Consider the following 18,472-nt stretch of genomic DNA (forward strand, 5'->3'; position numbering starts at 1 on the left):
TGTGTGGTGGTTACCTCCCAGGCCGGGACGCAGCCTGTTGTCATAGCCATCCAGCAGTCCGTCGAGGATGCGAGTGAAAACTGTGATGTTGTCATTGAGCTCTGCCTCGTTCGGTGTCCCTGTGGTGGTCTGTGAGAGGCTAATACAAAAACACACAATGTAATACAGCATGTTTCTCACACACTAGGCACTTTCCCATGTAATGAGATTTTAGAGAAAAAAGCTCAACTACTTATTTACCCTTAATGTGTTCACAATACTGTGTTTGTGCAGTATTTCTAAAGTAAACAATGCTAAAATATGAAACCCGAAAATGGGCAAATGTCAGCTTATCATTATTCAAATCATTATACATGCAGGACTGCCTATAGGTCGACACTAAGAACTTGGCGCGTTAATAGCATACCTAAGACGGCACGTGAAGCTGACGATGACGGCAACGACCCACACACTTTTCATTGTAGCGCTGCAGTGTACTTCATAGCCCATACCTGCAAAAAGTCCGATACAGGCAAACAAGTGACTCATCACACCGGTGCCGGAGCAATTATCGTGAACAGCTGTCGGGCATCGAGAACGTCAAAATATACAGTACAGAGCAGACCATGGCAATGATAATGATGTCTCAAACTAAATCATGTACGTTTCCGATGTAGCCTTCCTCACCGTAAAATACTTAGTTCGAAGAAGCCGATAACACGAAAACCCAGTCAATTCCTTAGTTTAATTAATTTTGCGTAAACAATTATATAATAACAACAACAACAATAATAATTATAATTATTATTATTTGTGGTTGTTGTTGTTGTCGTCGATATTGTTTGCCTACAACCCATTTTCCCTAATAGTCTAAACTGCAAAAACAAGTAACACCTCATAAATTACTCACGCAAACACGACTTGGAGATGTCCAGTCATAGGCTACTGTTTTGGCTTGTTGACTTTGTTCAAGTTACATGAGCACTACAGGAATAGGAGCCTATGACAAAAGTAGCCTACTGTAGCGTAGTTGGTTTTGTAATGCGAGTCAGTACGTTTAGAATAAATAAAACCTACCATTGTAATACTTGTTCCACAATAAACGAAAGGGGCAACCGTGGTTTTAAACAAATCAGTGGACTTCATATCCCTTAATGCAAATGTATTACATTTACACCGTACAATTAATGCTCTAAACCATAATCGTTTTGTTTTCGTGTGACGTCTTAAAAACTGAGTTTCCAGAAGTCTTAGTCATTCTTAGTTTTAAGAGCCTCTGGCATATGCCTTCTTATGCAAAGTGAAGTAGATACAAGGCAAATTGTTTGAATCCATTCACTCAAAGCCACATGAAAGCAATACGAAAAAAGACCATATTAGTCTTCTACCTGAATGGTGCAGCCGACGTGTTCTTGAGCCCGCAACGAATTCCTTTAGATGTGGTTAGGAAATCCCGCAATATTCCGACTACAGGAACTGGGCTATGCGTTGTTTCTTTAGCAATATCCTTTATTGGTTAACCGTCGGCTTTGTGAACCACGCATTGTTCTCTCCTCTTTTACGATTCAATGACTGAGTAGCTGCTGCAGAAACCTTTTTTGCTTTCCTGTGCATTCCATAGAGATCTTCATCACTCCTGCATCCAGTACTATAAAAAAATCATACAGCAAATCAGCCATTTAAGCAGTCTTTGATCAAATATAGGCTATTCCTTTCCTTCTTTACCTTTCCCGATGCAGACAGCATGCCCCTTTTAGCAGACTATCACTTTTCCTTTACCTTAAATATTGCAGCCCATTATACATTGTAGCTCACAATAGGCTAGGTTTAGTGTACCGGGATTCTGCACTTACCACCAGGTCGCTCGTTTCTACGCGACGCTAATCTTCCCTTTCCCCGTTTGCTGGACCGTCACTCTGGTGGTAATGGTAATTATTTGGAATCAAAGTAACAGGACGTCACCTCCGACTGTGCGCTATAATTACCCCCGTGGGAATTCGAAACAAGCAGAAGGTTTGAAAACTTCACTGTAAGCTCTTTTAGAGGATAAATTAGTGGATTTCCAAACAATTCTGTTTACTTGGCGTTTTCCCCAGCGCGTTCACCAATAGGCATCCTCCTTGCACCAGAGCGATGATACGAAGGAAAGGTGGCCACAAATTCCACGCCGTGGCAAAATGGTATTTCGACTGGATCCAGAATAAAATGTTTTATTCACTCCTATCACTATTTCCCCACGATTTAAACTTTGCTGTCGTCATTCCGAAAATTTCCCTATGAATAAGATTTTCCCCATTCAGAATTACCACATGCTCGTATGTAAGAGAAACTGAATAAAAGATTATTTAAAGTAAAAAGGACCATTTAAAAAGGCCAGTTCTATCAATTTAAAACAAAATGTTAGATGATAGATTGGGATATGACCTGACAAGAAGACACAACAATGTTTGTTGATGGAAAGAGAAGATCTTCTAAAAATGAAACGTGTTTGCGTACGCGCGCATGTTTTGTGGAGGAGGGGTACAGGAGAGTAGTAATGACCGTAGCCATCAGAGGGAACTCTAATCCCATTTTTTCGGATGTTCGCTGTCACTCGACAATATTAAAAGTATAGCAGTAGAATGCATTATATCCGCTATGGTCCTGTTTCTTGGGTTACATACAGAGGAGCAACTGTACCCTGGCATAGCTTTTAGGCCATCAGACTGGCCAACTGGAGAGTAATGAGAGTATTGAGCAAAGGCCCTTTTGAAGGCCTGCGAAAATCTGCTCCATCAATAGTAAGAAGAGAGGTGGTACTTCAGAATGCCCCCTTTTCTGGCCTGGCCTGAATGTTAGTCACAGGTACATATCAACTGAGAGTTGAATTGGTCAATAATTATGTGGGGTAAATCAACTTCAACTTTAGTGTCAGTACTGAGTTACAGCATCAAAAACTAATGCAAAGAACAAATTCAATAAATGCATGTATTTCAACTATACACAAAGTGTATTAACATGTCAATCAAATACTACAATTCCCAAACATAGGACTACTGAGGAACCTCACTTGTGGCAAATTGTGGACAGCATGTGACAGTAAATGTTCTAAAAGAAAAGTGGTCACAGTGCACCTAAAAAATTACAGTCAGATGTGTGGATGCATTAGGGATGTGTTGCTATGTGACAGGGGATTTATTTTAGCAATGCGTTATTGGTTTGGGGTCATTCTGGGAGTGTTTGTGCCTGAAGGCGGTTTGCCCACATTGATGTAATCCAGCCCAGGAGATCCAGTCACAAGAACAGCTCCATCTGTGACATATGTGTTTTACCTCAGCATGTGTGTGTCCAGGGGAGTGAGGAGTGGTTGGAAACAGCAATGAGTTGATAGAATCTCAATTACACTTATAGACACTTATGGAATGTGTGTACAGCACTAATATTACAGCACAGATATTATACTGTTAGCAGAACATTGCAGCAGTTTTCTTCCACAACATTGTGGAAATCGTTCTCGGAGACTCCTAAATAAGAAATGACTGTCCACTCATGTTTTTTTCTGCTTGCACCTTTAATACTGCAGTGACAGGAAATATTTGATAATGACTGATAGTTATTAGAATAAAAATCCACATGTTCATTCATGGGATGGTGCGAATGGTGTAGAGAACTTTGCACCCCCCCCCCCCCCCCCCCACACACACACACAAAAGGTCACTGTAAAATTACTTAAACAGTTTATATTACACACATACCAGCATTCAATACCAGCATTGAATGCTCGTATGTGTGTAACATACCAGCATTTAATATTAATTATACAACTGTTACTTACTGTCACATAGAACTCTGTGTGTCAGAGTAATTAGCAACATTGTGTTACCTTGTGTTTTGCAGGAATGCAGTGGACAGAAATAAAAAGATAGTTGCAATCTATGATACAAGGTAAGCAATTAATCTTAACAATCATTATGTACAAACACGAGCTGCTGACGATCTATACAGGCATGTTGGTTAGTGCATTCGCTGAGCTCTGAGCACCACTGCCAGCCTTTCCATTGCCACCCGAATCTCCTGAAAGTTTCAATAGGTATTCCAGGAGCCTTGGAACAACCCTGTCTCAATCTAAAACAAATCAGTCCCCCCCGTGTCTGCTGAATACATGCATTATTCATCCGCATGACATTCACTCCGTGGAGGGGATCTGTTTATCTAAGTCCCTTCAGTCTGGGGAGGTAGCTGCTACCTCTGCAACTTGACATAAATAGAAAGCAAAAGCCTTTTTCTAGGGGAAGATGGCGTGGCCATGTTTTCATTTCCCTATGTGATGTTGTACTATATTTCCCCTTCAGTGGATTAGAAACAGCGCACATAGCGTTCCAGCAAACCCCTCATGGGAGGAGTAAAGCATAGTGATACAAAATGCTTCCTAAGCATGTCAAGTGTTTCCTGACGCAGGAATCAGAGGGCCCAGTGGAGTCCATGCAGATGAAAGCCACCGTTGGTCACGGAGACAGGGATGGTACTAAAGGTCTGGGTTCCACCCACAGCCTATTTGGTTGACTACCATCGCTTTAAACACTTCAACAGCATTTGGCTCAGTGTATGACTGTGACTTGGTGCCATTTGCTCAGCCCACATAGTGGGCTTCGCATTTTACAAACGAGCATGGTGCGCGAGTGGGCTGCTTTGTTTGGATGCCACGTGGGTGTGTGTGGGTGTGTGCTGAGGAGAGAACACCCGACGACTGCTTTTCTTCGTTTAAAGGGGCTGCTTCTAGAAAATGGGTTTCAGTATGGAGCAGAAGAGCTGCCTCTGTATATATCTGAAAATAGTGTCCTAAAGTCACCTTTATTTAGCAACATCATTTGACCCACTACCCTTTTTTATCATTTAAAAGAACTTGGTATTTTAGTAAAAAGTAGGTATAGAGGAAGAATATTCTAAAATTCTAATAATTTATAATTATATAAACAAGAAACATAAAAATATGTAAACCTTCCACTAGCATGTAATAGAATATTGTCTCCCTGATATAAATGTGGGTCTAATTTCTTGCAGCATACAGTATCATATCACTATGCTCAATAGATTTTTCCAAATCACCCAGCAATGAATAGAGCTAATCCATTAATGTCAGACTCCTGATAAAATAATCCTCCAGCCTAGTATGGAGCCAAAAGGAATGGGCCTTTCTGCACTGAGTTGTCCCACAAGAGCCTCCTCTAATCTTACTGCGTTTGAGTTGAGCAGAGCCCCATCCGGAGAAGCCCTCAGCCCACCCATTAGGGCACAAACCCATGGCACACACCACACTCCAGCCCTAATGGACCATCAGGGATACAAGATGACCCCAGACAGACTTTCACCTATGTGTCTGTCCAATCCATGAACAGCTCTCATCCACAGCCTCTATATTCACTCTGACCAGAGTGTGCTGCTCTAATGAAAACAGATCAACTTAATGAGATTATTTTATCAGGTCGATGATACGTTTTTTAAGGCCCTGTAGCAGCCATTTCACTAAAGCTTAATCTCCAGCAGACTGTCAGTTCTTGCTGAAAATCTGATTATGTATTATAAGATTGTCTGGAGGCCCACTGCAAAGGGTTTAATATCCACTGATGGAGCGAGGAGGTAAGACAACTCATATATCAGATTGGTTTCATCACACAAGGCGTCATTAAAGGAGCCTTATTTCTCTCCCTGTCTGTAACATGATGATCTATCATTCTTTGTGTTTGTCTGTGTGAGTATATGTGTACAGTATAGGAGCTAGCCATAATGACTGTGTAAATGCACAGCCACCTCAAATCATCACATCCCTCTTTGGTTCGAGAGAGAGAGTGAGAGTGAGAGAGCACACTCAAGTGTGTGTGAGTACCTGTATCTACACTCAAAACACTCAAATGAGAGGGGAAGTGCTTGGTACTTAACAGTCATGACAGCCCCAATGAAAGCTGCCACAGATATAATGTTCTGGCGGATAAGCTCTTAAACTGTCTACCTTACATTTTGCTGAATTTTGAGGCATGAAGTTTAAAGATAAGACGTCAAGTCTCCGTTCACAGGGTCTGTAATCTCTGAGCCAGTCAACGGCTACTGCCTTCTCACAGAAGAGTGGGCTGACATGCCTGCCAGCCAAAAAGCACTAAGGAAGTACGTTGGAATGTATCCCAACGCAGATAAACGCCGCTGTTGCGCGCGCGCGCGCTCTCACACACACACACACACACACACACACACACACACACACACACACACACACAAGATTCACTACATGGATTTTAGGTACGCTCATCACTTTCTATTTCATCCCGTCATTTGACAAAAAATGACGCAACAAAGTTTTTGTTGCATACAAAGTTAACACTGTTTAATTGGACATTAGAAACCTCCATGATTATTGCTTAACAGAGGTGATAAACAGCAGAGTGAATAATTAAGTTCGCATATTCTACCAATAACCGCACTGGAACTATTGCTGACAAAATATCACGTGGGCGCTTCATCTGTGGAACTGTATTCTTAATGGCATGATTGGTTCCTCAAACTGTAGGCAACTTGGTCTAACAGACTTTAGTCAATATCATTATAGTCAGTATCGAAGGTTAAGGATAAAGAAGTTTATTTGCAGTTCGAAAACCATATTTTTTCCATTCTAACAGAGAAAACAAGAACGGATAGCGAGTTTTAGAAGGTAGGCTATGTGTTGCGCGTCACTTACCCAAACTAATCGATCCGTACGATTTTAGCACCTGCGAACGAACCAGAAACAAAGCATACTGGGACTTTGGCAGAGCGTGTTTTTTTAGGGGGATAGTACAGAAGCATGCGTCAAAACTGAAAGATGGATATCTGGCTGTGCCCCAAACCCCGACTCCCCTACGGCCAGTGCCGATAGTGTCTTGGGCAAAATGCATGGTAGTTACCGACTACGTTTCCAAGTAACGCACTGTCTCTACAGAAGAGCGAAACCCGGATTGCAACGACTTCTTTCCTCAAATCCGGGAGTGAAAAAAATTTATTTCTTTAGCAAAGAGCCACTAATGGAGGAACGAAACCTGTAGCCGGGTGATATACACTGAGAAGCCCCACAACCTCCGTTTTGTCACTCGATTCCTTGTCAGAAAGAGTAAGGAATGTTTGGAATACAGAAACGACGGATGTTTGATGTTCTTTCTGTACCGGTTATTGTGGCAGTGATGTGCTGTGCTCAAAGGTAAGTGTAGTTGTCAAAGCGTGAACATGGAACTGCCATCGTTTTTTTTAATGAACCATGTATTTATATGTGTATTTTTATTTTATTTAATCTTCTTCTAGCGCCAACGAACCAGGCAATATGTCTTTTGTGAAAGAGACAGTGGACAAGTTGTTGAAAGGATATGACATTCGTCTTCGCCCTGACTTCGGAGGTACGTTGCAGCTCACCTTAAAGTACTGTTTACTTCTGGGCTTAAGCAATTATATAGAACTTGGTCTGAGCTCTTCTTATAATTTCTAAAAACACGTTAATCGGGGAAGGGTGATAAGTTGTCTTTGCTCGTTTAAGGTGCACCGGTAGCAGTTGGAATGAGTATTGACGTGGCAAGCATAGACATGGTGTCTGAGGTCAACATGGTAAGTGAACTCAGTCTTTCACTTTACGCTGTTGATTGTGTCGTTTACGCACGTTCTCTTATATTTGCCGAATATGTGTCTCATCGCTATCCATGAACAAAAAGGTATGGCACGAACGATACAGTGGAGTTCAGTGGATGCATAGAAGGTAATAGGTTGCCTGGTCGGCGTGGTGCTGTCCAGGAGCTGAAATCACGTAGACACTTGACTTTCAGCACAGGAGAAATATGGGTAACTTTTTTGGCCCTTCCTGCTTCTGCTGGAGATTATATTAATAGGATGTGTATATTAATAGGAACAATAAAGTTGTTGTTTGTTTCATTTTCATATTGTGAGTATACAATTTTTATTAATACTACTACACTATTTTATTTATTTATCAACATTTTGATAGATATTGGGACATTATTTTTCCAGAGTATATTGAAAGTAATTTACATGTGATTAAAAATGAAATGCAAAAAGAAACAAGTTAATTAGAAGTCCATAACATGTTAAGAAAAGTTGTTTATTTAAGTGCTTTTAAGTAAACTATTGAGAGCATAGGGTCAGTGCTGTGACAGTAGCAAAAAATAACTAATAAGTTGGGACATGATTGACATACAGACTAATAGGTAACGTATCTTTAGTCTGTAACTGGGCTTGACATTGTTTAGTCTGTTTACTGGAAGAAATAAACATAGATATCTGCCTGTCAAGATCTTGTGACTGAAAGTTGCTTTTGATGCATTTTGAGTCAGCAGATGTTCAGCAGTATTGATTGGCAAGCAAACCGAGAGCTTACAGTTCATTCATGGCTGAGGACCACAATAAAAGTGCCCATTAGCTTGTAAGAACAAGTGCAGAAGTGTAGTGTTGTAGAAGTTACAAAACCAGTGATGTTAGAACATATGTTATTCTTATTTTACATAGTTTATACTGTAAAATATATAAGTAATTATGCAAAGCTACACAATAATACATTTTATATGAGTGTATGACAATAACACAAATGTAATTTTATTACACTGAGAGCATTTATGACAAATATTGTTTGTAGATTAGTCCACACCTGGTGTAGACACAGTGCCAGATTATCCTAATGGTCAGAAGGCATTCCCAACATATGAGAACAGGCTGTCTTCATGGTAACCATGTGTTGCTGACTGTAGTAAAGTGGGAGACCAGAAGAGTTGGCTGTTTCACCAGCTTACCACCACACCTTAGGAACGCAGAGTCATGGTGGATGTTGCACTAGCTCACCACCACACCTTAGGAACACAGAGTCATGGTGGCTGTTTCACCATCTCACCAGCACAGTTTAGTAATGCAGAGTCATGGTGGCCAGTGGTGGGGCATGCAGAAAGCAGCTAATCCATGACAGCATGACATGTAAGTCTTTGTGTTTAATTTATTTAGCCGACAGATTGTATTTATGTCTAACAAAAGATTAATTAAAAGCAAGAATATCTTTACTCACACAGGTGCTTTGTATGTCCTTCCTAAACTGCGGAAGAGTTCCCAAGATGCCTTTATGCAACAGTGGTGCTAGACCTTTTTCTTTCATGTTGCACCGCAACTTGTAATGCTAATGTGTACACTTACTGATGGCAATAGATGATAAAACATAAGACTATGCAGCTTTAATATAATATAATATATAAAACACCTGTTTTACATAGATGAATGATACAAGATAGGATAGAGTGGCTTGGTCAGGCACTCCTTGCTCAGGTGTAAAGATCATATTTAAAGTTGCAAGCAAGCAAACAAGTGGAGAAAATTGTTGTTATGGTAATTCCTGTTACTACTCAGCACTATATAAAATGTCACATCACCCAGACAGAGAAGCAGCGCACACCACTCCCCTAATGTCCCAATGAGCAGATGCTAATTGAAAGATCCTGATTAGCCTGTCCTTGATGTTTCTAGATGTTCTCCCCAGGACTCTGATTAGCTGAGTGACGCCTTTCACCACTGTGCCTCTGCTGTATTCCTGGAGGAGAGTTCCGTGTTCTTCACATATTGATGTTGTCATTACTGTTTTAGTTGAACTAGTACTGTGTGCTGTGACCAAACCAAAGGATCACTTTATGACTTTTATTTTGTTCTATCTTGTAATGTTTTAAACACAACAGCATGCTTATATGACATTGTTTTATTAATCATAATGCAACGTATTTGCTTTTTAAGTGGCCATTTCAGTTTCCTTATTATACAGGCTTAAAAAGCCCTTGATGCTCAGGGGGCTTATTTCTAATTAAATGTTTTAACTCTTTACTTTTAGATTACTTATGAACATTTTAACAGGGGATAGAATTTTATACCTAGTGAGAGCTTGGAAAAACCTTGAAATAGTTTAATAATTTACTACAAATAACTTTTTCAGATGGAAATTACACCCAAAGAATTTTTGAAGACTTGAAATTCTTTTTTTGTAATATGTCTTTTAAATACCAAAAATATAATTCATGTATTCCAGAGTAAGAGATAAAGAGATCACAAACACACACACACACACACACACACACAGATATATATATATATATATATATATATAAGTTAATTTGAGCTAATTACTGGGCTGAAGTGGTGAAGCAGCTCTGTTCACTTCATGAATCTAAAAACAATCCTCTCACTGATCATACAGATTTATTGATCAGAGATTTTTGCAATGTTAACAGCATGAATGTTTGCACACAGCCATGTGGAGTGTTATTAGGAAAATGAATTATTCAACACATCCGCATTTCTTCCATAGAGTAAAACTGACCCTGTCAGCATGAAATATCAACCCACGTGCCAGAGGGAATGAGGAGTGCGGTCAGGGTTTGACCTTGTTATGGGTTTAGCTTTGAGACAGAATTTAGAGAAATCACACAAGAAGTCCTAGGGGAGCTCTCTGGCTGAGGAAAGGAATCTAGCCGGCACTAACTGGATTTGCCATCTTAAGAATGGCACTTGCTCTTTTGAGATTAGTTATTTCTGTACAACGGATTTGCTTTCTTTAGAGGCACAAATTAGGATTACTTTACACTGAATATCGGTGACACAGACGGATGTGACACAGTGTCTGTGGGTGTGTATGTGTATGTGTGGATGTGCGCATACATGCATGTGTGTGTATAGCACAGACCAGCAAGGATAAGAGGTGAACCTTGCATGGAAGGAATTACACTAGTCTCTGTGATGATTATTCCATGAATAGAGGCCTACCATACACACTGTTTATGTATGTCTGTGTGTGTTTCTGTATGTGTGTGTGTGTGTGCACATATATGTGTATGCACAGGTGTGTTTCATCCTTCTTATGATAGTCACTGGGATAGTGGGGTTGTGCATATGTTTATTTTGTATTACACTGTATAAGGACTCTAAGTACTTCACTGGGAGGGACAGGGTAATGTTCTCTTGGTTTTGTCTTGGTTTGCATAATATAATATACAACAACTTTGTGTTTACTACCTTTGGAATATATAAAATAGTTTCACACATTTGGGGCACTTGAGCCTAGAAACTTTCAAATGTTGCTCTGTTTAAATGTCCAAAGGCATTAGAGAGGATTACGGCTGTCACCACATGTAGGATCCCTTTATGTTTTCACACAGGGTTTTTTGAATCAGACCAAATGTTTGAATAGAGAAACAGAAGACTGAACAAAACAAAATGTAGAGAACCTCATTTTTTTAGTCCCAATAAGATTTGCTGGATTTGTCCTACAGATTTTGTGATAGCCTTTTCAGTTTTTTCCTGCTGTAGAAGTAGATTGATATCATTGTTAGTGTCTGCTAACTTACACGACATGGACATTGCACTGATGTAGTCATCAATTGACTCTATAGTTTTATAGCAGGATGTGTTCTAATGGAGTGAGAGACGCATTAGAGCGCTCAAGAGGAGTATGGGGTTGATTCCAGTGAGCCTGATACATTTAGGCTGCAAAGGCCATGTTCAAGCCAGAGGAGTCCACAGAAATTAATTGCTGGAAGTGATACAATGAGAGTGTCACACCTGACTGCTGTGGTGGTCACCAGTTAGTGAAATTTGTTGATGCTTTAAGTATTTTTTTCTTCTTTCTTTCTTTTTTTGGGTGCACATTTGGTGACACTGTTGAGGTTTGATTGTGCAGTATCGTGTATAAATAACCTGCTGCCATGGCAATGAGATTAGCTTTGAGAGAGAAAGTCATGTCTGTGTGTGTGTGTGTGTGTGTGTGTGTGTGTGTGTGTGTGTGTGTGTGTGTGTGTGTGTGTTGGGGGGGGGGGGGTGCTGAAGAAATACTAATGTGGTGTGTCTGGTCAGAAACATGGTACACTCAACACAGTGTCAAAGGTCTACTCTGTATGGTGTGTGTGTGTGTGTGTGTGTGTGTGTGTGTGTGTGTGTGTGTGTGTGTGTGTGTGTGTGTGTGAGGAGATAGAGGGAGAGAGTGCACCACAGCTGTGTTACCATTAATATGCCAAAACATTTCAAAAGTAACAGTATTTATCATAATATACAGATATAATTTGATGCCATGCATGTGATTTATTGACTGTATATTCTATGATTTATATGACTGTAATTAGCAGGCTCCTTCACACACTTCATATTCGTTTCACTCACTAATGAGCAAAATGCTTTTTATTTCTTGTCAGGATTGTAACTTGATAAAAAGGAATCTTTGATTACTCCTGCATTCCCTTCTGTCAGGCTGAATAATAAATTAGTGTATTTTTATGTATTATGAAAAGGTGGAAAACTCTAGAATCCAGCTCTACCTTGTAGCCCTTGTGCCCAGCCTTCATTCATAGCCAGCATTTCATGTTATTAGAGTAACACTAAAATGGTCGATTTCACTTCCATGTGTAAAACAAGAGAAGGATGATTCTTCACTCATGAACCTTTCTGATATGATTTGTATATTTGTCTACAGCTCAAATTTAATATGGGAGCAGCTCTGTGTCCACACTTGGAGGTCCCGTAATCCCAAGCATGCAGCACACAATGCCATAGGGTAGCCTGTTAGTTTGCCCAGTGGCAAGGTTTCGCCTGCAAGTTGATCAGCATAGTCCCTCGCAACCTCGCATCTGCTGCGCTATCTGTGAGAAGTGTAAATCCGACGCGGCCTCCCACGCACACGCACACGCAGGCACACGTGTGAGCACACACTCCAGAGCACACCAAGCTACACCCACATTGCCACTGTGAGAGCTTTCCACAGGACTGATCGACACAGGATTGCACATTGCACAGCCTTATTCTGACTTATTCCCCCTTCATCCCCAGATTCACATGCATCACATGAGTGATGAGTAAAATGGAATCTGTTTTTGTGGTGGTGGAGGAGGGGTAGATGGAAGTTAGGCTCCTGAGAACAATTTGAAAATGGTCATTAAAGGATATTAACACTGACATTTCTTAATAAAAAAGAAAGAAAAAAATAACTAAGTGTAATCTGGTTCTGATGGACAAGGCTTCTGAAAGAATCCCCCAAATAGCTACTATTAGATTTTGCTGTCAGAATGTGCTGTTAGTAAGCAGAATATATACCAAAAATCCACAGCATTCAAACACAGTCAGGTGCTACTTCCTGTTTTATGAGCCAACAGAAAGCCCAATTAGAAGACAGGCTGAAGCAGCGAAGTTCCTAACCCTAATCTGGCTCCTGCCCTAACCATAAAACTAATCCTAATCCTAGTAGTGGGGTCACGTTTTAAATGGTATTTGATTTGCTCAGATAGTACACTCAAGCCACAAAGAGGAAAAAGATGTTTGTTAAATATTAAAGTGATACTTCCTCTTGGTCTCTCTCTTGCTGTGGGCTTCTGTGTGAGACAGCGTCCCCCTGGATCTGAGAGCAGTCTATAGCTGAACGGCAGTCACATGCTTTGCGAACAGAAGCACAGTCTCTCCTGAGATTCACCTCCAGGCTGATTTCAGAGCTACTTTTTGTATGTGCTTGTACTAGGATCAATGAAATAAATGTAGATTCCTCTTGCTAAAGTGTGCAGTGAGATTCAGAGATTTGTTTAGTGCTTTGCTCTCCACTGAACCTTTAACATTTTTTAAAGTTCAAGAAACACATGAATCTTTTGAGGCAGATTGTGCTGTATGTGATTTCTCATCTTTGCTCCTTCAGCGTGTGTGCAAATGTGCGTGCAAGTACCTGGAAGTGTTTGACCAGCCCACCAGGTCGCTTGTCCCGGCCCGTATGGAGTGGGGCGCACCATCCACAGTACACAGCCACACTGCCACTGAGTGCTTCACTGCGCAATGTGTTCTGACGGGCAATGGTTGCCGTAGAAACCAATATCATTTTCAGTCACTATCTGAAGACGTTTCTGCCACTTAGGTGAAGAGGGATGGTGGATGGCATGTGGATGGATAGGGTGGGGGGTGGGTTATAAAATTACTGTTTTCTCAGCATGATGCAATGAAAACACCATCACCCCTTCAAAAAGGCCCCCCAAAAGACTCCATAAATCTGATGCCTCTTTATCAAACAAAATGACAGCTGTACCACAGGGTGTTACCAGCTGTTGGTGTGTGTGGCACACAAAAAAAGATAAATGCCTCTTGTTTTCTCTTACCAAAGATATGCAGGTTGCCTTTCTGCCTCTGATGCGTCTGGCAGGAAAAAAAGAAACCCTAATGAATCATGATGCTACTGTTAATTCCCATCATTCAGGCTCACCTAAAGATTCATCTTAGGACTAATGTCAGTGTTACAGCACTGACTGCTGCTAGAACTGTGGATACTGACATATTGACATTTGGGTTATGACTAAATTTGTTCATAAAGAAAAGGGGAGAAACGGAGAAAGAAAAATAAAATAGAGGGAGAGAGACAGCAAGAGGGAAGAAGTGTGTGTGTATATGTGTGTGTGTGTGTGTGTGTGTGTGTGTGTTTGTGTGTGTGTATGTGTGTGTGTTATGCTTTGAAAGCCAGAGTGTCACACAAGGTATCTGCCTAAAGCCCAGCGTGGCTGTGTGGGAGTGTTGTAGAGAACGGGTCGTCAAGGAGACAGGATTTATTAATATATTTAGCTGTTTTGTTTGCTCTCCTCCCCTTTATTTTTAGCCTGATAGTTGGCTTTAGGGCCTGTAATTGTCCAATCAGGCATAATGTTGGTGTATAGCAGCTTTAAGCTGGCTTTACAATAGCTACTCATTATCTCCAGCTCAAGGATAAATGTGTATGCGTCTGGGCCTGATGACAGCAGACAACAGGTGTGTCAGATTGAACTGGATGCCGTTGAACTGTACTGCCGTGGCGCTGGTCGCCATGTAGGATGCGGTGACCCTGCTGGGGAGGCAGTGAGCTGTCGGCACATGCACTGTAATAATATGTGTAATTCTTAGTGATTCAACAAGGGAAGCGGAGGTGTCCCACTTCTGAAAAACACATTGACGTTTTGACGTTTGTTTACATCTCCACATGGGGAAGGAAGCCCTGTTCCCTGCAGAAGATTTCTGCTCAGAAGATCCTACAATCGAACACACACACTTGTATGTGAGTAATGCTGTAAGCCCTAGTGGCTTGGTCCCAGTTGGGCGTGGTTGGGGAATGGTGATTGCCGGCAGTAAGGCGGCAGGGAGACATACTCTGGCATGGTAGACTCTGAAGCTCAGCTGTCCAGCATCTGCAGCAGCAGTTCGCCCAGGAGATGCACGGCACACCCTCCAGCCTGCATCACACACTCACAAGTTAGTGCATCCTGACCTGTACTTGTACAGACACAAGCAGCAACACTGCATTTGTAAGCTTGCAAAGTGGATAAGGCCTGCTGGAGCAGGAGTATGACTCAGGACACACACACACACACTCAATGTGGAGGAATCTCCCCCTCTCTCTTGTCTTGCTGCTCCTCTGCTATCCTCAGAAGACCAGGTGGTAAGTTGACATAAATGCCGTTTGACTGGCGCGCCATAACCGTGTGTGTGAGAGCGAGAGAGAAAGACCGTGCGCTTCTAGTCTCACTTATGATACCATTGCCTCACACTCCCAAAGGACCTCATTTAACGTTTTTGTTTCCCTGTCTCTCACTTTCTGTAATTCCTCCTCTTTCTGTATGTCTTTTCTTTTAGGTTTTTCATGCTTTAATTCTCTTGGTATTTCTTTCCAGTAGGACACCAACATGTGTTTTTCTGAGTTCATTTGTTTCTCTGGCTGTGATTCTGAAACAGTTTTGTATTCAGAGAGAGTATTAGCAGTCAGTTTGTCTTTTAAATTTCACAGGACTGTTCTAATAATGTGAATTAGGATTGAAAGCTAAATTATTGCCTGAACAAATCACTGGAGCTCAATTCAAATATATTTTGCAGCCTGATTTCAGTGGGCTTTGTGCTGGTTTGGTTAAAGTGTTAATAACATGGATTCTATATATTCTGGACATGCTGTATTGGCTAAGGTTAGCAGTATATCACTGATATGCTTAGCTGTGCCCTTGGACCAACTTTTTAAGGAGTCTCTCTGACATTACTTCAATAATGACTTCCTTTTGCAGTGATGGACAGTATTCAGTGATAGAGATCATTTGGAAACACAGAGTTTGTGATAAAAGACATACCCAAATACTTGATGTTTGAATTGGGGGATATGGTGACTTCTGTTCTCTTCAGTAAATCAGCCAAACGCAGCCAGTGGGCAGTAGATAAGCAGGCAGTCAGGGGCTGTGTGTTCATCAAGCTGGGCTTGATCCCAGTGTTTAGTATGTCCAACAGTCCAGAACAAAGAAGAAAGAATCTAGAGAGAGAGAGAGAGAGAGAGAGAGAGAGAGAGAGAGAGAGAGAGAGAGAGAGAGAGAGAGAGAGAGAGAGAGAGAGAGAGAGAGAAAACAAATAAAGATGAAGGGAGAGACACAGCAGAGAGTGACATAGATGCTCTGAGGAACGCCTCACCCACCTCCCTGTAGCTGTTTTTCTGTACATGCCCCAAAAAAGCTCTGAGCAGTTTCCTTCCTTGAAATGCTCACAAATGATTCAGGAATAAGGCATACAATAGTTTCCTGTCCATATCTGCCTTCATGAGGGGTACATAAAGCCCCTACTCCAAGGCATCATGGGAGGGAAGAAGATGATTTTACAAACAGACTACCCTTATTCAAATGAGGCCTTTTGCACTGCCATAACACAGCATTTAAAGAGCAGATAAGCATACTTTAAAGGTCAGCTGCTTATGGTTCAGGGCCTAATGCACATTCATGACCTTACTGTGCAGGGTTCTGCATTTTTTAGGATACACACGCTTTGATTATTTTGTTATTTTTAATAGAAAGAAAATTAAGAATGATTTTTTTTTTTGTATTTAATAAATGCTTGTTGTTGTTTTTTTTAATAATTGATACAAAATGTATTGTGGTAGTTGCAAATATATGTATAATCCTCTAGGTGAAACATAGATCGAATGAGTCAGTCTCAGGTTCTTAAATTGAAAGAAGCTTCAGTATAGTAAAACTTGCCACTGGCCTCGTACAGTCAGACAGAAGATTTAGTGACAGCTGAGCAGCAGCTAAGCTGCAGCAAACTCTCCCAAATCCACTAATTAGCGCTTACACTTCTGCTGGTGTAAAGCATAATGTAATAAGCAAGATTTGAATCCTTCTGCATGATTTAGAGGATTAATTAAAACAAAGGTCTTACACAGAGATGAAGACAGAAAAGGAGAAGAGAGGGACAGAGGAAGATTTACAGGCTGCAAAAGAAACAGGGTTACTCCAAAAGTAGTTGTCCCATTGTCCACTCACGTCTCTGGCTAACGAACTGGACTGGACACCCTTCCCACTCCTCATGCTTTCCTCCCTGCTGGGAGATGTTGACATCCCTCTGTAGGAGAAGAGACAGACTGAGCCAGTGCAAACGCATGTCTCTAAAAGATGGCTAACTAGCCCTTATTACATGAACAGATTGTTCACAATGTGGGGGGACAGCATGTCAGGTCTTCATTTTACCCTTGAGTGCACTGTACAGTAGCACATGACACCCACACATATACACACACACCCACACACACACACACACACACACACACACACACACACACACACATACATACAGTACAGACTTATCCAGGCAGACATTCATCTACATTAAATTCAACCTGTCCAGTGCTTCCTGGTGCATACTAAGCAAGTTCAATAGTTCGCCTGGGGCCCAAGCGAACTATATAAGCTGCGTGCTTTCAACCCTCTTAAAATTCATTGAGTTCAAACACAGCTCAAATATAATGTCCATCATGCCAGTGGTTTGGTCTGATTGGATTTTCTAACATTGTAGAGGTCTAGTCATACAGCCTGGATCCTTATTGTGATGGAATCCATGGAGTTGAGACATTGGCAAAGGTAAGGGAGATCTATATGGGACCTTATGGAGATGACCTCACCATTCCCATGGCATGAAAACTAGAAGCCAGCTTGTTTCCAGACCCAACTGTTTGACATTTCTATAAATATCACCCTGAAACAGAAAATCTATATCTATTGCAACTCTGAACCTGGAGCTCTGCACCTCCTAAGTGAGTGAGTGAGCGAATGAGATATAAATATATATATATATATATATATATATATATATATATATATATTTATATATATATATATATATTTATATATATATATATATATATATATATATTTATATATATGAACAGAGGCATAACAAGTACATGGTTTCACATCCCTGTCATTTATACCGCCTTGATTCTATAGCAGCAATTTATATTGAGCTACTCTTGTAAGCTGAATCTATTTAAGTTTGGGGTGACTGGAATGTATTGTGTTCTTCTAACAGGGCTAGGATCCAACAGGGCTCAGATCACTTTACTGAATAGAATAGTGTACTCAATTATGATCCTGTGAGCTTGGACTTTTCCACAATATCAGAACATTGAACATTTGTTGGTTTTAGACACTAGGTCTGTAGGTCTTATCAGTTC

The 18,472-nt window shown here is 40.9% G+C and overlaps 2 protein-coding genes across 3 annotated transcripts in view; one reads left to right on the forward strand and one right to left on the reverse strand.

Annotated features, from left to right (window-relative positions):
- Nucleotides 1–2,437, reverse strand: part of gabra5 (gamma-aminobutyric acid type A receptor subunit alpha5) — a 31,043-nt gene extending 28,606 nt beyond the window's left edge. The window contains exons 1-4 of the mRNA XM_027005577.2: nucleotides 1,833–2,437; nucleotides 1,368–1,627; nucleotides 407–491; nucleotides 15–139 (exon numbers count right to left, since the gene is read on the reverse strand). Of these exons, the coding sequence (XP_026861378.1) occupies nucleotides 15–139; nucleotides 407–489 (208 nt within the window). The 5' untranslated portion in view covers nucleotides 490–491; nucleotides 1,368–1,627; nucleotides 1,833–2,437. The remainder of the gene's footprint in view (nucleotides 1–14; nucleotides 140–406; nucleotides 492–1,367; nucleotides 1,628–1,832) is intronic.
- A 3,997-nt stretch (nucleotides 2,438–6,434) lies between these two features.
- Nucleotides 6,435–18,472, forward strand: part of gabrb3 (gamma-aminobutyric acid type A receptor subunit beta3) — a 30,948-nt gene continuing 18,910 nt past the window's right edge. For both annotated transcript variants that reach the window (XM_027005572.2, XM_027005573.2), the window contains exons 1-3: nucleotides 6,435–7,180; nucleotides 7,282–7,373; nucleotides 7,511–7,578. In XM_027005572.2, coding sequence (XP_026861373.1) covers nucleotides 7,101–7,180; nucleotides 7,282–7,373; nucleotides 7,511–7,578 — 240 coding nt within the window. In that variant the 5' untranslated portion in view covers nucleotides 6,435–7,100. The remainder of the gene's footprint in view (nucleotides 7,181–7,281; nucleotides 7,374–7,510; nucleotides 7,579–18,472) is intronic.

This window comes from Electrophorus electricus, chromosome 3, assembly GCF_013358815.1.
Source record: "Electrophorus electricus isolate fEleEle1 chromosome 3, fEleEle1.pri, whole genome shotgun sequence".
Taxonomy (NCBI): Eukaryota; Metazoa; Chordata; class Actinopteri; order Gymnotiformes; family Gymnotidae; genus Electrophorus; species Electrophorus electricus.